The sequence below is a fragment of the Parambassis ranga genome, chromosome 4, assembly GCF_900634625.1.
Source record: "Parambassis ranga chromosome 4, fParRan2.1, whole genome shotgun sequence".
NCBI lineage: Eukaryota > Metazoa > Chordata > Actinopteri > Ambassidae > Parambassis > Parambassis ranga.
Window position 1 is genome coordinate 19065557 of NC_041025.1, and position 24135 is coordinate 19089691.

At 42.4% G+C, this 24135-nt stretch overlaps 1 protein-coding gene across 1 annotated transcript in view; it reads left to right on the forward strand.

Annotated features, from left to right (window-relative positions):
• ror1 (receptor tyrosine kinase-like orphan receptor 1) overlaps nucleotides 1-24135 on the forward strand; it is a 103500-nt gene that overhangs the window by 73741 nt on the left and 5624 nt on the right. The window contains exons 3-8 of the mRNA XM_028404665.1: nucleotides 2207-2497; nucleotides 2665-2698; nucleotides 20555-20682; nucleotides 21428-21745; nucleotides 21856-22101; nucleotides 22193-22407. Of these exons, the coding sequence (XP_028260466.1) occupies nucleotides 2207-2497; nucleotides 2665-2698; nucleotides 20555-20682; nucleotides 21428-21745; nucleotides 21856-22101; nucleotides 22193-22407 (1232 nt within the window). The remainder of the gene's footprint in view (nucleotides 1-2206; nucleotides 2498-2664; nucleotides 2699-20554; nucleotides 20683-21427; nucleotides 21746-21855; nucleotides 22102-22192; nucleotides 22408-24135) is intronic.

Consider the following 24135-nt stretch of genomic DNA (forward strand, 5'->3'; position numbering starts at 1 on the left):
AGAGTAGCAAAACAGCTGTGTAAACAAGCTATGAAAACCAACAAGTGACACAAATTAAGTGCAGAAACTGCTCCTCTGGATTTTTTTCTCTGACTCATTCAACCTCAGCGTTCAGTGTGTGTCAGGGTACTAAAAACCTGGGAAATAAAGTTCACAGTTAGTGATGTCATGATGTAATGCACACACACACACACACACATACACACACACCTTTGCAGTGATATAGAGACACAGTAAGGAGGACAGATAAAAAGTAGGTGAGAAGGGTGAGTGGTGGGGTACTAGGTGGTGGGAGACTCCTCGTATTGTCACACACTTGTTAGTACCATATTGCAGTGTTAAGCCTCTGGGCTTCATGGAGGACTGTGTGTTCTGCAGCATGCTGGGCTGCACACAGACAGGCTGCATGCCACCATGAATGTGCATACAAATACTCATTTTACACACTTCTTCACAACATGTTGGTTGTTTGGTGTCACGTGTAACTGCAAGGGTTGCCGTGGCAACAGAGTAAAAGGACCTGCAGGCTCAAAAACACCCCATAATCCCTTATTATGGGTGATTGAAGCTGAGTTTCTGTAGCTGAAAACTGAAATTTAACTGTCTAAAGAATGAGGAGATAAGCTTGTTGCATTGTGTTACGGCAAGACCTGAACAAAATACAGCCTGCAGACCAGAACTGCACACTGACTTTGCCACAACAGCCCAACCTGCAGAGTCACACATGTTGAGCCCAGTGTGCTGGTGTTGTCGTAATATTTGTCTGACAGCTGCTGTTGTGTTCACTGGGCTTATTCATGCCAATGATGAAAGTCTGTATTAAACGTAGATACCTCAGTACTAGTGTTAGTAGTAGCCAGAATATTATATATATCACATTCTATAATTATTTATTTAGCAAATTAAAAAATAAGTTAACCTAGTGGCTCTTTGCTTAATTCCTAGAGTTTGACGTGGCCCTTACCCTGCTGCTTGCTTGCTGTATGATGATACACATAAGAGTGACAATCCCACGGAAGATCAGAAGGTGTTCTGATCTCTGTCCACATTTCCATCTGCCCGGCCCGTTGTAAACTCTGTCCTCATATTCCCCCTGCTCTATTTCATTAAAGCCTCTGTCCTTATCTGCCAAACGTCTGCTGACTTCTTTTATAGGTGTTTTCTTGGCTGTCATCTTTTGTGTGTGTGACGGACACTGTTCAAACCAGACCTGACCTGGTGGGATCGTCAGGAGGTCGACTACAATTCTCCTTCAGAAATAACGCCAACACAGTCAGATTAAATGTTTAAAAGTCTCACGTCTCAGACTCTCAGGCACTCAGTCCCATGGTCCTGCAGCCTGAGAGGAGCAAGCAGCCCGACAGGTCAAATTATGATGCAGAAAACATTTGAAAAGTATTCAGCTTCTGTGAAGTTGATGCTGATTTGGTGTAGTTTAACAGCTTTCTTGAGATAATTTCTAGCGTACCGTGTAATTAATTTGCATTGGGTGTACTCATTTACTTAAGTGCGTGCCTCTATTTTTACTCATCAACCTCTCAATTCAAAAATATGCATCTGATGAGTATTTGAGATTCCCTTGTGCATGCCGTCCCTCCTTAGTTTGTTTTGGCCCGTTTGTGCAACCAGCAGCATTTCTGCATACCTAAGATGGGTTTTTGGGGTTGAGGAAACTTTCCAGAGGTTTTTCATGACATTAACACCAATGTTTTTCCTGCACATTAAACTCTTAGGTGGCCCTCCAGAACCTTTAAATTCTTGTTTTTCCTCTGTCTTTTACCGCGCTTTACACTTTCCCATACAGCGCGGTGTTGTGCCGGGGTGTTACAGTACACCGCTTTGGCATCGAATAACCATGATGAAAAGTGAAATTAGGTGTCATGACAGTGGCAACCACAAAATAACTCACAAAATCAGGCTCTGGATATGTGTGTCTGAAAACACAGAGTTGTTTTAACACATTTTTTTATACTACAGCATGTTCTATTTAATATCTGGCTCTGTTATAGTACAGTAAGTGTTATTTGATTTATGTCTTTTGTTCTTGGCTGCCTGAAAAACAATAGCTTCCGCGTGTTTTTATTTCAGATTTTCTTCTCAGTTGGCTTCTTTTTTACCACTTCTCGTCCATGTTATCCTCATTTTCCTGAATTTCCCCCATCTATCTATCTATCTTTATCTTACCCACACTTTCTTTGTCTTCCAGGGCTGTATTTCATTCGTCTCGAAGCCCCAATGAACAACATAACCACCTCTTTGGGCCACACAGCCGAGTTATTCTGCCGAGTGTCCGGCAACCCGCCACCCTCGGTCCGCTGGTTGAAGAACGACGCCCCCGTCATGCAGGAGCCTCGCCGGGTCTCCTACCGGTCCACGCCGTACGGATCACGCCTCCGCATCCGCAACCTGGACACTACAGACACAGGCTACTTCCAGTGCGTAGCCACCAACAGCCAGGGCACTGTGTCCACCACAGGTGTGCTGTTTGTCAAATTTGGTAAGTCAAAATCTACAATTCTCTTCTTACCAGAGATCTGACTCCACATAGCAACACTCTTCTCAGCTGATTCTTCTTGTAGCTGGCAGCTTTAAGAGAGAAAAATCTGGGAACAATATTGTTTATCCTGTTGTAAAAAAAAGAAATCTCCTTGTCTTCCTTTCCAGATCCACTCCCTACACCTCTGCCAGGAAGACCAACGTAAGTTGCCTTTCCTCTATCCATTTTTCTCTCTGTCAGTCTGGTCATACTGTGCTTACCACACTGCAGTACAGAGGAGGGTTTCATCACATATTACAGATTATTGTGGTTTGAAAATTACAGGAAGATTTGTGTGTGTTCGACAGAATATTGACATACTTGTGTGTGGGTTGCAAGTATGTTGTCTGCTTTGATTTGTTGCCATCTATCCTGACAATCATTTGTGGGCATGTTTCCATTGTGTCTATGATATAAACACTTGGGGTAAGAACCATATCAAATGTGAGAAATGTTGCTCGATTATTTGTTTCATAATGAGACAAATGTTTTCACTACACAGCCATGCTGTTGTAAATCGTGTGGAGTGTGGTTTGTATTGCTGAAACACACACTCTGGATTTCTATCTAACCAGTTTTCGTCATTAATGGAGCCTAAGGGTCCCTCTCCTGGTCATGTTTCGGACCTTTTGCCAGTTTGTTGTACATGAGCACTGCTGGCAGACAGGAAGAAGGTTCCTGCTGGCTAGCTGGGACCTTTCTGTGTGGAGTCTGGACGTCCTCCTCCTCCCACAAACATGTCCATTTTAGGTTAATATGACTCTAAATTGGCTTTATGTGTAGAAGCAGGCACGAATGGTCATTACTGTTCAACCCTGTGATAGACAGGTGACCTGTCCAGAGTGTTACTGGCAGCTGGGATTGGCTCCTGTCTCTCTGTGACCCTAAAGCATGTTATGAAAATGCATGGATTGACCAAGCAGTGCCATACAATGACCAGCAAGGAGCACCACACCAGTGAGTGCACTGGAGGCAGTGTGGGTAAATTGCCTTGCCCAAGGACACACAACAAGGACTAGGGAGAAGTTGGGATCGAACCACCAACCACTGAGCCACTGCTGCATCTTTCACCACAGTGATTCAGTGCTTGTTTGCCACTCTGAAAGGTCCCATAAAGAAAACACTCCCATCATAACATGGCCCGGTCGGTCATTTTCCATTTTATCAGTACAGGTCTCAGTGCGGCTTCATGTACACTTAATACAACATGTGCTTTTCTGCTTTGCTTTTTTCCTACTCGGTCACTGACGCTCACATGGTTCACATTTGAATATGGAGTCTGTATGCGTGGAATATGTACCATGTGGATAAAGTAGACACTGGTGCTCACTGATACAGCGTCTGTACAAACACACTGATCCTTATAATGGACTCCTATTAGAAAGGATTACTCAAAATGTTAGAAAATTCAAAACCTGTGCCACTCATTCAATAATGAGACCTCTAATGTGTAATGAAGTTGTTTAATTAGCTGAGCGACTGCTGTCTGAAATGGGCATGATAGAAAAGTGACTCCCATCTGTCTCTGTGGTTTCAGTTATATAACCTTTTATAGTCACCCAATTAGCTGCCAGCTGCCTGAACGTACACCTAAACCAACCACCAAGCTCTGATCTCTCAACACGAACATGCACATCTAATTAAGAAGAGGGGTCATCAGAGCAAATAAAACCAAACCACTGTCAAAAATAAGCACCACTTTTATATTTTCATGCAGTTGGCAGTAGCAGTATCGCTGCCCCAAACCATTTTTTTTGTTTTTTTGCTTGAGTCTGGCGAGCTCCCTTCGCTTTGTTTTGACGTCTCCCCGGTGTTATTGGATAAAAACTGGATGAACTTTCTCAGTTCGTTTGATTCCCGCAGGATCAAAGAAGTTAAGTTGGATGATTTTCCCCAATGACATTATGGCGAGGCTCACTGCCATGTTCCATGCTGCGTTCTGTGAATCAAAACTGCTGGCACAAAGTGGGTATCAGACACGTAGTAAATCCACTCACACGCTGAGACACACACACACACACAGTCTGTGCAGGATCCCTCTCAAACATCTGTTTCTGCCGTTCCCTTTGTTTACATGTTTTTGATTTTTCCAAATTATGCCTTGTTTCATAGATGATATTTGGCTCACAAACAATGTGGAAAAAAATCGAGGGAAATATCAATAAAAAGAAAAATCAAAGAGACTTTTTCTAATGGAGTCGTGCAGGGTTTTGGATCAGAATGGAAAATTAAATGAGGATTAGATGAGGAGGATGTGATTTTTGGCTTCACATTACATGCTGACAGGAGTCATTTTTAGGGTGACACTGCCACTAATAATTCAATTTTTGATATAAGCAGAATGAGTTCAAAGAACTTTACAAAATATAGCTGCAAAAAGCGAAGAAGGCTGAAGTAACACAGTGTAGTTAAGTCAGAGAAACAGTCTTTAGCACTCCGAGGATTCACGACCCAATTCCACAACATGTCGCCCTCTAGTGGCCAAACTGCACCAGATTGGTTGTGACCCCTTGGAAAGGGGTCAAGGATCATGTGACCAAGGTTGGTTATGATACAGCAAAGCGCTGCCATGAAATGAGCTCACTTCCTGTTTGGTGGCTTCGCCATAAAATTTGATTGGCCGTGATGGCAGCAACGAATTCAAGTGGTTTCAGCAATGGTCTGAAGATCATCTGTGCATCCTGCATTGGCTCTACCTGTGCAGTGTGGCTGGGAGATTTTCTATATTTGCTGAATGTAGCGGTACATCCGGTGAGAGCTGGTAATATTAAACCCAGCACGCAAAGCCTGCTGATGGTTTCGCTTATTCGTTTATCAGCCCCAAATCAATATCAGTTTGGAGTCTTTAATGCTGTGCATAGGAAAATGCTTGACTTATCTATGGTATGGCTTAGCCATAGTTGAAAGATTCAAAGTAACCCTTCTTTTACTTTACAAATTCAAATAATTCAGCTTCTCCTTGTGTTGTTTTTTTCCTTCCTGCCAGATTTTTGTACAGGAAAGCAGCTCAAGCAGAGAGCAGCCTGAGCTCCTGAGTCATTACACTCATTACAGACTTCATTTAAATAGACAGGGGCCTCCTTTGACAGCGGCCGAGCTGCGGTGGTGGTGGGCTGATCGTTACTGCTGCTCATCATTAGTGTCACGGCCTGCTTATTAGCTGTAAAGTTACGGTGGCAGCCGTCACGAAGACAAGGTCACTTAATGATGACATGTGATGACCTGTGCCCGCTTACCTCATAGCGCAGCTGTTCAAGCATCAGAACGTCTGCTTCTCCTCGAGGCAGGTTTTGCTACAGAAGCTTCTCAGTTTTTTATGAAACATATTTGTTGCCTTCCACTCCCGCTTTTTTTTTTTTCCTCCTCTCACTCCCCATCGTGCAGAGTGACTTCCGTATTCTGGGTGTAAATGAGCCACAAATATTACTCACAAATTTTTTGCCACCCACCATGTTGAACCTGAACTTTGAGTCCTCTGTGTTGTCTTTGCTCCGGTCTCTGCTATGATTTCCATCCCCTCCACGTTGAGCTAAAGTATACACTCTGTGCTGTACAAAACATTACAGTGTGTGTGTGTGTGTTCATGTGTATCCTGAGGGTTGGGTTTTTGAGAGTAGCCACAGGCCAACTAAAAGCTGACAGCCTGGAGGAATCATCTGACAATCCAGGCAGCTTGTACAGTAAAGCAGATCTGAACTACAGAAGGCCTGGAAATATGAGAAAATATTGTGGAAAGTTATTATAACAGTAAAATTTTCTTTTCAGATCACGAGTTAATAGTGTCGAGACCGGTGTCTTTCGGTATGGAAGGTATGCAGTTATCTGTCAACCCTATCTGTGCTTTCTCTTTATTTTTTTATTGTTCCGGGATTTTAACCAGTCGAGACTTTAAACCCCAAACATTCCAGTGAAGTCAAGTCTATATTAAACGAACAGTTTAACCTTTTAGGGAATGTCTTCATTCCTGTGCTGGCTGAGAGTGAGATGAGAAGATTGATACCAGTCTCAAGGCTGAATGCTATCAGAAGCATTGAGAAGCATTTAGGGCAGCAGTGGCTCAGTGGTAGAGCAGGGTTGTCCAATAACCAGAAGGTTGGTGGTTCAATCCCAACTCCTCCCTAATCATTGTTGTGTCTCCTTGGGCAAGGCATTTCACATCTCACTGGTGTGTGGTGCTACTTGCTGGGCAGCCTTAAGCAATTTATTAAAGTATTTCAACAAAAAAAAATTGGTATTAAATCTAGTGACTCAATATTCAAGGCTGGGTCTGTCCAAACAGAATTCTGCTTAAGTTAGTCATTAGTAATAACTTTTATGCTCTTGTTTCTTCAGTAAGTTAAACTACATCTGCACTTTTGTACTATAAAAATGGACAAAGCTCACCCAGAGGCAGCCATGTGTGAGTGTTTGACACATGGGCATTCTTGGGCATCATTTTTTTAGCACTGTTAATACTGTCATTGCTATTACACAATCAAAACATGCTGTATCGTTGAGCACAATGCATGGTGGTACATATTGTGCATTTCATGGTGCATTGTGGGATACATTGAGGGCACTATATATGGTTTAATGATTCTCTCTACACATTCAGACTACACTACGGACACACACACACACATATATAGGAGAGGATTTGGACGGCATGGAGGTCAACATAGACAGATTTCTGACCACCAGAGGCAACTTGTGAAAAATGCTGGAATCCCTGTTTATGGTCTGGCACATTATCGCTGTATCTCAGTTCACGAGCTGCCCTGACTACACAGCATGTTTCACACTACTGTTTTTTTTTTTAAACCTCATAATAAGTCCATGTCCCAAAGCCAGTGCTGTGAATCCATAGAAATCCTGAAGTGTTGGAACAACTGAAGAATGATTTTACAACCTGTGCTTCTCTGTGCTTCGAGCTTGTATGAAGTGGAAGCGTTATATTTACTGCGGTCAATGTTCCCTAGGAAGTGTTCTTCCCAATTTTTTTAAATAAGTCCAACACAACAGACTAAATTAAGCCAACCAGTCTTTGTGATGGAAGTCAGATTTACATTTAACTCTCATATTTCACTACAGCAGCTCTGATTCTCTTGATCAGCAGTTATCACTAATTAGGTAGCACATTATTGTGTCAATGCTCCCTCTCTACATTCTTCTGCGTCCACCTTCCTCCTCCCTCTTTTTTCTTCCTTGGAGATGTTTTCATAGGGCCAGAACAAACACAGGGTTATGGGGGGAGGAGGAGGGAGGGGGGGGGGTCTAGCTGCCAAAATTAGACCCCCAACTTTCTTTTGCTTCCCTCTTTTTCTGTCTGCGCGCTGCCTTGCTTCCTTCATTTGCAGTAAAAAAAAAAAAAAAAAAGGGAGTGAGACGGCAGGGTGAAGGGAGTGAAAGAAAAACAGTGTTAGCAGAGTGGGAGGAGGACGGTACCATTAACACTCAGGGGTGCATGTTTTTCTTTGATTCCCAGGTCCTGCAGGGTCGGCGGCGCTCAGGTGTGATTAGCTGCGTGAGCCGACATGAGGTTTAGCTGTAAGCTCAGATCAGTGATTAACTCCTCACACACTGCTCACACTCTGACAGGGCAGCACAAGCCCATCTGTGATGTAACCATATGCTCTGTGTGTTTTTGTAATAATTTGATCAAAGCTGGCAGATTGGACTGAACCTGAAGAATAATGAAATTAGTGAAAGTAACTTCATTTCATTCAGGCTTCACATGCATGTCGGAGGTCGGTAAAGCCTTACATCTGCTCTATAGGTTGAAAAAAGACCTATATTTGAGTTTTAAAGTATGATTTTTGTAGCATAAACAGACAGTTCTCACTGAACTGTAAAATATTCTGGCCTATATATCTAAACAGACCAAAACAAGGCTCAGCAAAGACAGCAAATTGACATTAAATTGAAGGTTTCTCTTGCACCAAAATACCAGACTTATCACCTTCTTGGAAAAACAGCAGTTTTTATAGGTACGAAAAATGTTCACTTAGTGGACATAAGACGTTTTTAATCTGACAGCAGCCATAAACAGACTTTATGCAACACGGCGGCTGATCCCCAAGTCTCTGTCTGTGTTTATAATAGAGGGGTTTTCTCCCTGTTTAAAAAGATTAATAACACTACACCCTGGCTGTCGAGGCTGTTTAAATTTCTCCAAACTTTCCCCAGCACCTCTCTCTCTGCACCGGCAAAAAAAAAAAAGCAATTACAGAAATAGCAGCTTTTTGCTCTCTCCGTCTCTCTCTCTCTCTCTCTCTCTCTTCCCTTCCCTGTGCCTCCTCTCTCCTCTCTGTCCACTCTGAAGGAGAGACAGGTTTAACAAAGAACAGATTCTCAGGGTGCTTCACTCACCTTTTTTTTAGAGAAAATGGACGGTCGATGGTGTTTTCATTGAGTGATGTTGCTCTTACTGTTTAAACATGCATACAAACGTTAAATGTTAACTTAAATTACCTTTGACTTGTTAATAAGCAGATTTATGTGAATATGTACAGCACGGCTTTATTTACTTTGTCTAAGTTTACAATTAATTTGCCAGTTGAGATCTTGTTTGGGTGAAACTTGACGACTCAGAATGATGATGTTTAACTGTAATATAGTGTAAACACACATCAGTATTTAAGTTTTCCCAACAACATATATATGTATATATACTGTATATTTCTGTAGCTGTATGGCAAGAAACCAACCAACACATGCACAGCGGATGGCTCTGTAATTAGCCAGCTGTCAACACATTGGATTAAATTGACCTTGGGAGCTGACGTGACAACGGCTGTGAGGCCCGCGCTGCCGCCGTTACCACGCTGGCAATCCAATTATACAGTCAGAAGCATCAAAGAGTTAAAAACAAAGGCGTAAGCTGACTCTGTATAGGCAGGACTGTAGCGTGTATATGTGTGTGTGCGTGTGTGAGAGCAGTGCAGGAGTTGATTGACAAATTGGTTTAAGGAAGTAGTTTCCAAAAAGTGTAATGTCTTGAAGATGTCACAGTAAATTGATTCTGATGCTTGCTCGGGCTTGTTCAAAGGTATTAGCTGCTCAAATACGTGTGTACAGTAATCATAATAGATTGATTGATACCCTAAGATTTCTTCTTTTTTCTCTCTTTCTCATTTACAGCAGCTGTTTTGAAAGGCTTGTACTTACAACGTCTATGTAATTAGCATATGATTTATCAAGACAGCTGGTAATTACACAGGCAGTATGTGGCAGGTCTGTGTAGGATGAAAAAAGGTTTTATCTGGCAGAGATCTTTCTAAATGAAGCCACAATAACACTCTCAGGCATGATGATTATTTTAGTCAATCTATTACAAGCTTTTTGCTTGCAGCTATTTTTGCATCACACTTAAGATTTAAACCTGAAGGCAAACCATAAAGCTGCTCCTCCAGCAGGCTTAGGCAGCAACAACGCACCGCAGTCATCGTTTCATCAATATGGTTTAATTGCTGCAACGCATCAGATGCTCAGTGAACATTCCTTTCAAGTTGTGAAATCACAGGCTTGCAGTCTTCAACTAAAACACACGTTAACTAAATATTTGCCTCCTAATACAGTCAGTTTAATCAACACAGACTCTTGCAGTTGCAGATTTACTAAGGTACCATCTTAAAAAGACATGTCACACATATCTGCCTGCTAAATATGAATCCACATCAGCTGGTTAGCTTAGCTTAGCGCCAAGATGGTTTATAAGGGATACATGCCACTCTGACTCAGTCTAGAGCTTCTTCCACATTGACACGTTACCCACCCAGACCTGCAAACCCCTGGCTTTTGTCTTATTCCTGCTCCAAATGACTTTGCAGTAGTCACGGGTGTTTATCAGTTCCACCTCAGACCTCGCCCCTCTCTGGTATGCATCCATTGCCAAGTTCTATTTGAGCAGTGCCTCATTTTTTCAGCACTGACTTTGGAATAAAAGAAATTAAAAATTATCAACCTCCTCTATGTTTTAGATTTTGTATAGATAGCAGCCTAAAGAGTGGTTCTGGGATCTTCAGGACTGTTTGTAGGTTTGTTTGGACCGAGCTGGGCATATTCCCACTGTTTTAACTCAATGCTCCATACAGACATTTAGGTAGTAACCATTTTTATAACTAATAATCTAAGAGACACTGTGACAGCACAGCAGAGTAGTCCTTGTTTGTGTGTACATATGTGATAAATGTTAACCCCCCTGCATGTGCAGAATCTGATATGAAGCCCGGACGCACAGTTGAAATCCACCATCCTGTCCTCTTACCCACCAGCCCCGCAGCCCGCCGTGCAGAATTCTTGTTGTTTTTGGTCACAATAGCCTCTTAACTCGGCCTGTGAACTTGTTTGTGCTGCACGGAGAAACTCTGGATTTCGGTTTCACTTCTGCTCACCTCAGTGCCAGTGTCAACACCGCTGTGGTTCTCAGATGCTGGCCAGGACCAATGATGATTTGCTCCACACCACAAGGCATCGCACCCATTCAGACTTGAGGGGATGACAGGCCCACTCAATTTTTGGATGCACTCCGCCTTCTGCCACATGCTGATCCACTTTAGCTCTCTGCATCAGGCTAACACGGGGTTCTCTTGAATTTTTTGGGATCCGGTTAAAAAAATATGTCTTGCTGTTGTGAACCTGCCAACAATGGGCTCTGTGCAGAGACTTAACCCGTAGTTTAGGAAAAGAATAGGAGCGATAGCTGTTGCAGTAACACCACATTGCTTAGTATGTATCTGCCAAACATAGAAAATGAAGTGATGAAACTTTCTTGGCAGAGGGAATAAAAAATGGCCGCCTGTCTGTTCTTGTATTCAATTTTGGACGGTGTTTAAGTGTGTGCCCGACCACTTTGAAAAACAAAGACATCCTGCTGGGACTTTTTTCACCTCTGTCCTTACTTTACATGTCCGGAGTAGACTGGGGTTTCTACCCACACGCAGTTCTGGAAGCGTATACACTCGCAGTTGCAAATAAAACACTGCACACACAGTCACTCTTACAGACTCTATCTCTCACATATGTTTAGTTAAGTTCTCGGCGGGGCTTAATTGCTGCCTTGTTGTGGATTCTTTTTAGCGCAGTGCTGATTGATTGAGGATCAGGGCCCTAATATGGCTCATTGGGGATGGGGCCTTTGACATGGCTCGGTCCCAGGACACTGGCACTGTTTGAAACCAGAGATTCCACCACAAGCCCCCCTCCCACAAGCCTGGTTCTCCTCTCTGTTAAATGCTGCCCAGGTCAAGGGGCTTCTCACACACACACATATTTAAACCAACACACACTCTTCATGATGTGTAGACTTATTTAACCATTAAAGCAATTTACATTATTAGGTCTTAGTGAGGCTATAAGTCTGTCTTTACACACATTACCGCACACCATGAGTTTCATTATGAACAGAGCTTTCACATTCAGCTTGGACAAGACCCACTTCCTGTTTCCTGTTTCCCAGATTCCCTTGTGTCTGTCTGTTGGTGATCCTGTTGGCAGGTCTGGTCAAGGTCAGCTCTGGTAAAGTCTGTGGTTTAGGAGACTGTGTGTGTGTGTGTGTGTTTTCTAAAGCATGGTTTCTCCCTGAGGGTTTTAATGCCTAGAACTGGGTATGTGGGGTTTCCCTGAACTCTGCCCTAAACCTCCATGAACACGCAGAAAAAAAGAGACCTGTATACACAGAAAGTGCTTTTCTTTGCCCTTGGTAGTGGCGTTGGACTGTGTGTGTGAGACACAGTGTACCTTGAGTATTTCTTGGTATAAATAGAGGCTTTTGTTTGTAGTTTGGACCTGTATCCTGCAAACCAGAGCCAGAGGATTTAGTCATTTGTAGAGCTTAACAGGATCAATGCAGTTTGATGTCAGGAGTGTTGATAAAGGACGGCCTTTTCTCCTTTATCAGATGAGGTCACTTTATCAATCCGTTTTGAATTAATTAGTCCGGGCGCCCAACAAATTGCATGCATATGACCAGAGGGACATGTTGGGTTGTGATAAAACAGCACTCTCTGGATTTAACTCCAATGTTCTTCCACCAACAGGAAAGGTTTCATACACTGAGCAAACTGATTAAATGATACTGTCTGTGCTGTCTGAAATTACTTCAACAGAAGACATAAATAGTTCTCATTTCAGCTGCTTATTTTGTTATGTCTGAGGCCTTATCGGACCACACATAACACCTTGAGACCACTGACAGTAAAAAGACTATATATAAACTATATCTAAATACAGTTGAGGCAGGAAGGTAGTTGCAGAAGTCTGCACTGACTCACTTTTGGAGCCAGCTCCAAGATGCTGCAGCCTGAACTGCAAATTTTATCACTTTGCATTGGCATCATGTCTGAGCCCTGGAGGTTGCTGCTTGGTTGAGACTCACAGGCCACTGAATCACTGAGATTGTGCTCATGATGGCTATAATTTGAACTACATGAACGATCATAGTCTGCTAGACAGAAACATTTTTATGTGTTGAACTACCTTGGGTTGGTCATAGTTTGCATGTACCGGTACTCTTTTAACATCCCTGTGTCAAATGTGAGAGAGAGAGAGGTGAGAGAGAGGTGAGAGTATGCATGGGGGAGAGATGCCTCTATGGGGGACCCTATTTTGGAAAAAAGTATGTAGAAATATTAAAAGATAACTAATTCTTCTACTGTGACGAGGCCTTTAGTTTTATTATCAATTAAAAACAGTGTATGTTTTATAAGTGTATGTGTTACTGCTGCTTGTATTCTTTTACTCTTCTCTCTTCCATCTCTTGATCATAAATAAGGCCCATATGCTCACACACATATATCGAGTACATTGTAAATATGTGTGACAACTGGGAGTGTGTTTGTCTGGCTCACTTTTACCAAGTGAATAACGTCCTGGTTTGTCCCGTTTGTCTTTAAGAGGGCACAAGCCAATAAATAATCATTTTATTGGAAGCCATATCCTCTTTGGACTGTTTTAAATAAAACAGCACAGTCAGCAAAAAGAAGGGTTGTGCGAGTCCTCTATGTTCTTATATCCATGTCTGTTTTCCCCGTAATCCTCCCACAGAGGTTTGAGGACAGGATTAGTGTCACTAATATGACTGAGTGGGTTCTTTGGTTGGTTTCTGATGAAGTGTTGTGATTTACCTCTCTGTTGTGCCCACATTCTTTCAGCTTGGTTTGTCTGCTTGAGTTTCATCCTGAGATATATGTTCTTAGTGCTCACCCATAATCCCCAGAAAACTTCCAGACAACTTGTCTGAACTCACCGAATGTCAGATGGGGGTTTTATATGGAGGCAGAGAACATAATAATAACAATAATAATAATAATTCTCTGGGTGCATGTAGCAGAGGAAGGTTTTCCAGTCAAGAAAAAGTCATCAGTGATTCATGCAGACGCATTTCACTGTGGAATATACAGGACGGTCTCTGTGGAAAAAAAATCAGTGTTAAGATTGAAGTCAATGATGATTTATATCTGCAGACATAACAGAAAATTGATCAATTAGACAAAGGCTTACAACGCATGTTGTCATTGGCGGATTAGCAGCTTTATTGGAAATGTGTTTTCTTTAATCTACCTTAATCCCATTTGGCTTGTTTTCCGTGTCCTGCAGACACCTCTGACAGCAGTATGTGTAAAGAGGGATTATTTATGGGCTCTACATGCGACAGTGTTTTCTCTAAACCCACAGTACACATCTTTAGTGACTCTTAATCATTCTCATCAAGGATTACTGCACTTTCCTCAGGAAGCTGCGCTCGTGTTTAAACGTGTGCCTTCTTGTTCCTAAAGCACCGTCAGTAGCTAGTCAGCCAAAACATGTGTCCTCCTGTCTTTTTTTAAGTGTCTGCCTTTGTGTGTTCAGATCGGGACCTGTGATCAAGGCAATATGTTGTCGTAAATCATGCGGCAAAGAGAGAGAGAGAGAGAGAGAGAGGAGGGGTGTACGTGCTGTCTAAATCACAGAAGTAAATTTGCTCTTGGCGATCTCTTTCCCCCTGTTCTGTCTTTTTCTGCTTTCTTTGCTTTTCCTGTTATTATTATTTCCACACGAATGTTTGCAGAGAGCCTGGAGTTAATTCAGGGAATGTCGTTAAGGGAAAAGTAAAGACAGGAATTTTTACAGCAACCAAAAAATGAAAAACAATGAATCAAGTTTATAATACTGCTCCAGAGGGGGAAAGACAATAATTGATTGTGAACTCATATTCCAGTGACAATACTGGAGAGTCATGTTTTAATATTTGCTTTAACCTTGTAACTGATTTCATAACACACACATTCAAGAGAATATGGCTATATCCATGTTGCCATGTAATACAATGATTGTTTAATACATTATGCTGTAACGCCATCATCCATTTAAGGAAACATCGGTACCTTAGACAGCAGCATTTTGTTGCTAACGCCTGCTAATGTTAACTACTGTTGCACACTGGGAAAGTGGTTATTGGAGTGATTAGTCAAACAAACCCCCTCCTCCTCCTCCTCAGCCACCTCTCTTGCAGTTAATTCTACTAGTTGACCCCTGTCCCCTCATTTGTTTGTGTGTGTATGTGTCAGTCTAAACACCACCAGTCTTTATGTTTAGCTTTTAGGAGACATATTGCCTCCTGTCCCTTTAAGTGACAGGCTGATTGACACGATTTCTTCACAAATGCTCCCCTGATACGCCGCAGTCCTCCCGGGAAGTGATGTCACCGGGTCAGGAGTTTTGTGCGGAGTGACGGGATTGATGATGAGGTCCTTTCCTCCCTGCATGTTGAATTACCATGTATGTGCTATAACCCTGTTATTAAAGCTCCTGAGCTCCATGAGTTGTTACTCTCAGCTTGTGAGGGCAAAGTCTAGTAATTCGTAGTCAAAGTGTGCTACCTATCTCTAGAATGGGGAAGCTATTGTTCCTGTTAAATAGCTCTAAGATACTGAAGCTATTGCATGATGACGTATAAAGTGCAGACATTCATATAAACAGACTCTTCGTACTAGGCTCCCCTTACCCTATTTACTATAGTGACACACTACAAAGACAAGAAAATGATGATCCTTTGGTCTAGAAACACCGTATTACATTATATTACGCGCCATATTATCCAAAGCATCCGGACTTAGTGAGACATTGCCGTTAAGCTGCAGCGGAAAACAATGAGGTCATAACTTTCATGCATCAGGAAATGTGATGTCTTCCCATCAAGCTGATCAAACCATTCAAATTGAAGGTTCCTGGAGCAGCAGTACCCTATTTTCTTAAAGATTTTTGTTTAAGTTTTTTACTATTTTATTATCACCCCTCTTTCTGAGCTCTGTTTTCCTCTACAATTGCCATAAAGCATTACATTCTATTAGACATAAGCCATCTTCCTTTGAAAGTTAAAATAAGAGAAAACCCATCTCCCCACGTTCATCTCTTAAGTCTCTTCTTGCTTCCTTTCTCTCTCAGTAAGCCCTGAAACTCCCTCTCTCTCTCTGACAGAAGCCTCTATTGTTGCAGTCATTGAGCAGTAGTAACATGAGGACCCAGAGGGCCCGCTCATTCTCCATTGTATCCTAATGCAGCGCCTCGGTTGCCCTCACTCGCTGTTCATTCGCAGTGTGGTCATGGGCCACCGGCAGCCATAGATCCCAGTCAACCTCAGCCTCTGGTGGCCATTTTGGCTCCCTGTCAGTAAGAGATCGTTACACTCAGCATGTGATAAAGGAACTGGACTGTCAGTGAGTGTACTGAGTGACTCCCTGCCCTGTGGTCACCATTACAAATATGATATTTCAGCATTGTCCAGATCTAACAATAAAACGTTCACAACCTAAATGATGTGTGTAGCTGAGCACTAATTCTGTGGAACCTCTCCTAATTGTAAACAGACAGAATAATGCTGAGCAGATTTTGTTTTTTGATCTTCTTAGTCAGAAATATTATTCAAGAAAGGAAAGAGTCCTCTGAGGACAGGGATTGTCTATTGTTTTCTTCCTCTCATCCTCTCTGCCCATCTGTTCTGTTCCAGACTCACAAATGCCTTCAATTTGTTGCTGGACACCTTCCCTTTAATACAAGCACACACTGTTACGTGCACAGACAGTAGGGTTGCAGTGATCATGTGTTGGTGTTAGAAGGTTTGTCGTACTGTTCAATGGGCTGTTATCACTTGTTTATAACTCCAATAAATATTGATTAGAAGTGTTTTAAAAGAAAAACCCAGGGAGAGAGTCTTTAAACGTGGGCCATCCCCAGTCGGGATCCATCAGCTTGTGACCTCATGCTGCCTGCAGCTCATCCCCTCTTCACTCAGCACCCACAGCAGCTCCTGGAAACCAAAGCCTGAAATCTAAGATGTCATCGGGATCCGCCCCTCGCCTCCTTGCACTCAAATCCCATCCTTTTCTCTGTTCCCTATAACAAAGAAGTTTCACATCCCTTTTAAGCCCCAAAAACTCAACACGCAGTCGTCATCACAGCCCGCAGATTCTTAATGGAAAAATACCCAAGTTTACACCCTTAAGATTTAGTCCATAATCAAAACCGCTAAAACAAAATTCGAAACAGAAAAAAAGAGTTGGGTTAGTCGGGAATAGATGTTTAAGCACACACTCAAAAGTACCTAATAGAATAATGCAGGATTTAGATTTAGAACATAATAATGATGAACATTGAGTAATGCTTTTTTATCTGGCTGTCATCAGTCCTATTCTTTGCCTCATTGTAGAAAAATTGATGCAGATGAATGTGACGAGAGTTTGTTGAGAGGTGGTTTGGATGTGTGGCTCTGTCTGTGGTGATAGAGAAACAAAAAGGGACACTTGACATTTTGATTGATTATGTGTTTTAAAAGAATCCAGTTGTTTTGTCTTTGGTGCCAAAATCCATCTTCTTCCAGAAGATGATCAAGCCGACTGCTCCGGTTTTGTGGGCTTAACATTTCATAAAAACTCTCCCTGTCCTGCAAATGTTTCATTCGTCGTGCTTTCGCTTGCTTTTCGTCTCGGGGATGAGGGCTGAGCCTGTGTCGTTATATTCATACATCAATGTTTTATAAGATAAAGTAGGGCTCATCTGAAGACTTCAGGCCTCGGACGGGATGCAGCACCTTGAAATTAGGCTCAAACTGTTACAACACGGTTCATCTAGACGGTTCATCTAGCTGCATTATTATCCATACATTGCTAGGATGCTAATATGCCAGACAAACACTCACAAATACTCAACTTATTAGCATATTAGCTCAGGTTTTAGTAGCAATTGAGAATGCTGACGTCAGCATTTTCACACTCTTGTCTGGTTTCATGATGTTTCAGCTCATTCAGTTTTCTATCAACACTTCATGTGAGTCAGAGAAACAAAAGATTATTTATGTCTGACAGAATAAGGATGTTGTTAGTTTATAAACAACTGAGCCAGGCTTTCCCAGCACCACCCAGGTGTGAATCTATGTAAGCATATGGCTGTGAATAGATGGTGGGTGGTGGTGGTGGGGGGTTAAAAAAAAAAAAACAAAGAGCATGACTGCTTAGCTAGCGCTTCCCTGAATAAATAATGAGACTGGGAAAAAAATTATAATTGGACAATGAATCAATGTCCTGCATACCTTGTTTAGGTTCTGTGGTGAGGCTCGCCTTTCTGTTTATATCTGGATTATAGATCGAGTCTCAGAGAGAGAAGCCTTCCCTTGTAATTATCTGTTATAAAACATTATACAGAGGGCCCGTGGCGTTGGTGTGTAAAATAAAAGGCCTGAACAGCTATCCACTGTTTACACAAATAGCAACCACACTTGGCTCTCCATGGCTGGGATAGCTTACACACACACAAACACAAAAATACATGGATACAGAACTCAATGATTTTAGGAAGCCCTCAAATGTCTCACAGTCATAGGGTTTTTCTACACATTTCCCTCTTTAGACATGTTATAAGTCATTTTTGCTGCTCTGGACATGATATAGACATTTAATCAGCCGCTCAGACACGGCCTTGATGTCGATTTTTAAAAGAAATTAAACTTCAGGAAAGCACCGAGGGGTGATTTGGGATTTGGGCTGAGCTGGTTTGGTTGAGGGCGTTCGGACTGGCCAGAGTTGTAATTTACCCACGGGGATCTGGCTGCATTGTGGTGGACCGTATCCTCTCCCTTGTCATTTACTTGTCTGTGTGTGGCTTCATGCTAGTGTGGATGTGTGTGTGTCCACCGTCCTCTGTGACGCACAACCAGACTCACAACCTCTGAGCCGCCTGGACGCACTCCAGCCCCATGCTTTTCCTGTAGTTTCACATTGAGAATGGTAACAACCCATCAATCAGCTGTACGTCAGATTATTCAACCATTTTTCACAGCGGTAGCTTTTTTTCTTCCTTCATAACTTTAATAACAGGCATGGGTTTTTCACCTAAAGAGAAGAAGCTCTCCACCAAAGGGAAAGAAGATGTTTGTGGCTCGTTGAAGGGGCACTAAGCCTTCTGCAGGCGCACCGCAGCATGAAGTCATTATTACTGATATCCATATTTTAGTAGGAAATTACATATTCAAAGGAGAAAATCTGCTTAAACCTGTATTAAGCTGCAATGTTAGCGTATCTCTGTGGAATCGGCACACCACTCTTTTATAGCTTATGTGTGTCTGGAAAGCCCATTTAGACCTGTGCAGACAGGGGTGGAAGGATCTGACCTTGGCCTTTCAGACACTTAACACTCCTCAGAGAGGGGGAACCTACTGACCCACACCAACACACTTGAGTGTGTGTTGTGTGGTTGCGACCACATGCATTTGTCTGCACCATTGTCACCTTGTTGCATCCTTTAAGTGCAGTTTAGAATGTGGACTAATTAGTGTAATTCACAGGTTATTACATCCCTCATAAAACTGGCTGCCTCTCCTCAACAAAGGCCTGTTCGGAAACTTAGTAGAAGCTCTGTATAAGGATAGACAGCATGCATATGTACATGATGGCAGGCTTGTGCTTGTGACGGCATTGACTGGATGTAAACAATAATGGTGTCCTCCACGGTTCACCATGACAACATGTCTTCTGTGTAGTTAGGATTAAAATAGTTCCTGGTGCATGTTAACCGTCTGTGGAGTGGACTTTCTTGAGTAACTGCATCATAATTTCTGGAAACAGACTTGGCTATTCGAGAGTTTCACTTTTGTTTTTTTGGCACTTGAAAACCACAAGCTGATTGCCTTTTAGTTTTTTTTTTTATATGTGAAAGAAGGAAATGATACTATATCTCCAAAACTTTGCAAGTCACACCAGAACAATAAAAGCTAGAGGAAAAAATTAACAGCAAAAAATATATATAACAATACGATATGAATATAACCTACCTTATAATATAATGTATTACCTATTTAAAAGTTAGGACTGTAGTTTCAAAGTGAGACCTTCTGTTTGCCATTATTACGGCAGCACCGTCTGAAGCATGAGGATGTACTTTATGTCAGCCAGTGATATATGTGTCTGTGTGCAGTGGCATCATGTACTGCCCTATACTAAAGTATATTGTGGTTGTTCCTGCTCTTAAAGTTCCCATATGGCACGACTTAAAACACATGATAGTGTGATCTCACAATGAGCGAGTAGCCTGCTGTGGCTGTCTGTGTGTGTGTTAGTCCATTTGAGTAATAATAAGGAGAGTTAGAAAAGTGCCCAAAAGTCTTGATTCTCTCTCTCTCTCTCTCTCTCTCTCTCTCTCTCTCTGCATGTGTTTCAAATTATGTCTCTGTCTGTTATGTTTCTGTCATCTCTCTGCCATGACAGAAATTAAGTCAGCCAAATATCAACTCAGACAGAAAGCAGTTTACATCAGTGCTGAGAACTGAGATGTGCAAGTCTGTGTGAGTCTGTGTGTGTTTCTGCTTTTGACATGAGTCTCATCTTTAGCCAAACAAGAAACGGCCTTTCCCCTTCACTTGAAGCCTTGATTTTTGTGTGATGTTCAAAGATAGGCTGACCTCTAGTGGCGTTTCAGTAGATCTGCAAGTAACTCATGTTGTGCCTTTCTAGCAGGAAGATGTAAAGACAGTATTAAAATGTTCCTCCTCGTCTCTTCTTTGTGTCCTCTCAGGGAGGACTTTGATGAGGAGGGCTTTTGCCAGCCGTACAGAGGAATAGCCTGCGCTCGCTTCATCGGTAACCGCAGCATCTATGTTGACTCCTTGCAGATGCAGGGAGAGATCGAGACTCAAATCACAGGTGAGAAATGCCAGTATGTTTATGTTTAAGGCCCTTCTGCCTCAATATCTGAGAAATATGCTTTTACTTTTATCATTGTATTGATTATAACAAACAAGGACAACACTTCAGTTCAAACTTTTTTCTTACAGAGACATTTAGTTTCTTACTCTTTTGTTATTTTTTTCTTTTTACGTGCACTTATCCTCGAAGGTCAGTTTAATCCGGCTGTTATTGATTGCATCCATGCAGCTGTTCAGGGACAGAGCGGCCAGAGGACAAATCTCAAACATCAAGGATGAAAATTAAGATTTATGCTGCTGCAGAGTCGTAATAATCCTACAGTAGGGACTGTAAATCACAGCCAGGACATCCACATACAGCATCTTAAATTTAACGTCACCTTTATTGATCTTTATGATCATTTTTATTCAAACAGCATGTGCCGGAGGAACGTTTGGGTCGGAGCCAGCTTCACTTATCCACTTTTTATTCGCTTGTCTTCTTTTCCAAACGGCACATAGCATCTTTATTAATAATGACAACCACAAAAAGGCATATGTTTGCAATAACTGTACAGTATTACTATGAGTCATACATTTAAAACTGGAGCATTTGCCGTCAGTCTCCGGCTTTGATCTCTTATACACGTAGATGCTAAAAAAAAAACCCAGTGGAGACAGGATTGTGTATTTATGAAACAAAGTCAGTATCACAGATTAATTCTGATGTGTGACTATGAAACCTTTCGCTTTCTTCTTCCCAGCCGCCTTCACCATGATCGGAACCTCCAACCATTTGTCCGATCGCTGCTCTCAGTTTGCCATCCCCTCGCTCTGCCACTTCGCCTTCCCAACGTGCGACCGCAGCTCGGGGACGGACAAACCTCGGGACCTTTGCAAGGACGAGTGTGAGATCCTGGAGAACGACTTATGTAAGACAGAGTACATCATCGCCCGCTCCAACCCGATTATACTGAAGAGACTGAAGCTGCCGAACTGTGAGGACCTGGCTGCCTCTGACAGCCCCGAGGCCGCCAACTGTCTGAGGATCGGGATCCCCATGGCTGAACCCATTAACAAGAGTAAGACATACTGTACAATTATGCTCTTTTACTACTGGTAAATACATTATTATTGTCTGAAGATGGGGGCCTGCTTTACAGGTAGTTGTTCAACTTTTTCTTTCTCCTAGATCACAAGTGTTACAACCACAGTGGTGCAGACTACAGAGGGACCGTCAGCATGACCAAGTCGGGGCGTCAGTGTCAGCCGTGGAACTCCCAGTATCCTCACAGCCACACATATAATGCCGTCCGCTTCCCAGAGCTGAACGGGGGACACTCGTACTGCCGCAACCCGGGGAACAAACACGAGGCCCCCTGGTGCTTCACGCTGGACGATGGGGTCCGCATGGAGCTCTGTGACATACCTGTCTGTGGTGAGATACCATATCAGTCGTTGTTTGGAACACATGCATATGGTGCTGTTACACTTATGACTAAGTCCTCTGCCTCCCTTCATCTCTATAGACTACAAGGACAAGTCTGGCGGCAGCAACATGGAGATCATGTACATCCTGGTTCCCAGTGTGGCGATCCCGTTGGCCATTGCTTTACTTTTCTTCTTCATATGTGTGTGCCGCAACAACCAGAAATCTTCCAGGCCTCCTCCGCCGCGCCAGCCCAAACCGGTCCGAGGACAAAACGTGGAGATGTCCATGCTCACAACAGTGTATAAGCCAAAGGTAGAGAGCACACAACACGTCGTACTGTCATTAAAACATCAGGTTAGAACTGTATAAACAGATAATACATAGATATTTTTGACATAATATCTTACCTGCTGTTTCTTCATATACTTTGAGCTGATTGTTTTATTAGAAGAGGCAATGCTATATTTTTATATTTAGTTTGATTGCTGCTAGGCATACATTGACTGATTTCAGCCATTCAACTATCAAAACGTTCATCTCACAGACAAAAAAATATGTTTTTTTCAAATATTAAGCAATTTCATCATTTTTAACATGGGAGTGTATGAGAGAGCCCTTCAATGAGGGTCATCTGCCAAATGTATCTCCTACAAATTTCAAGCTACAGACTCCATTTTAGTCTTAAAACGCTCATCAGATGCTGCTCTATCAAACTTGTATTCAGAATTTTCTAATTCCAAATCGTTTCCTGCCAGGCTCTCAAAGTTGGAGTGGTTTTTGAGGTCTCCTCTGCTGTTACCATGGTGACAGGCTGACATACAGAGGCATACAGAGCTCTAAATTGCTCCGATTCTCCAGCAATTCAGAGCAATCCTTCACATCAGCGTTCAAAGCAATGCTACAGCTGCAGCAATCAAACTTGCATTTTCTTCAGGAAATGCCCTTTTGTAGTTAATATTTAATATTATATAAGTGCACTGCAGTGCTGACGTGAAATCCTGGAGAGACAGACAACAAGTGTAGTAATTTGTGGATCATTATAAATTCAATAGAAAAACCCCAGATTTGACCTCTACTTTTGAATGTTTTAAACTAAAAACCCCAGAACTCAAAAGGAACCCTTAAGGTCAACCTATTCATGTGGCGCAGCGTGTCAGACTCTCCTGTAGCTCTCTTTGTTTGTCTTTCTTAAGTCATGAGAACAGTCTGCAGAAGGAGTCAAAACACTGGCATAGCACCCTCAGTGTGTCAACTGGGATACGCTGCTGCATGCTGGGGTCGCTGGGTTTTGTGTGTGTGTGTGTAAATGACCTGTCTCAGGCAAAGCTTCAGATCTCTCTCATCAGATCTCAGCAGGTCCAGGAATGTTTGACTGCAGCTCTTTCCCTCTCTGTTTATTTCTCTCTTGTTTCCACACACCTCTCCCTCCTGCTCTGCACTTAATCCATCTTTCTTTGTTGCTCTTCTTCAGCCTCTCCCTCCATCCCTTTTACCTCTGGACCTCCCCCTCCCCCCTCCTCACCCTCCCTCTTTTCACTGAACCCTCTTTGTAATGTAGATCATCGCGCTCCTGCTCTCCCAGCCAACACATAGCTCATGTTAGGATCTGTATCATGTTTCTTTCAAGGTTGCACACTCAGTCATATCATGTCTGTTTATCTTTTCCACATAATTTTTGGTGGTTGAGGTAGACGGGGTGTGGGGTTGCAATCGAGAGCTGATGCTCAAGGTAACGTGTATAACATTACCGTCAACAGCTGTAGAAGAACCCGCAAAATGTCACAGAAGCATCAGAAGCCATTAATATCTCTGGTTTATTTTGTTTTTTGGATTGGAACAAATGTCTCACTGACCTAAAAAGGGAGTCTCTCCTTGCTGTGTTTGGATGACGACTCGTATCTGCAGAGAGTCAAGTTTACAGCAGAGAGTTTTTCAGAGTGACAACCATGCAGTTATGGAATTATACAGTTGATTTTAAATGGTCTTTGTGGACAACGAGGTCTTGAAATGTGTTCCACACATATCAGATCACATCACCAT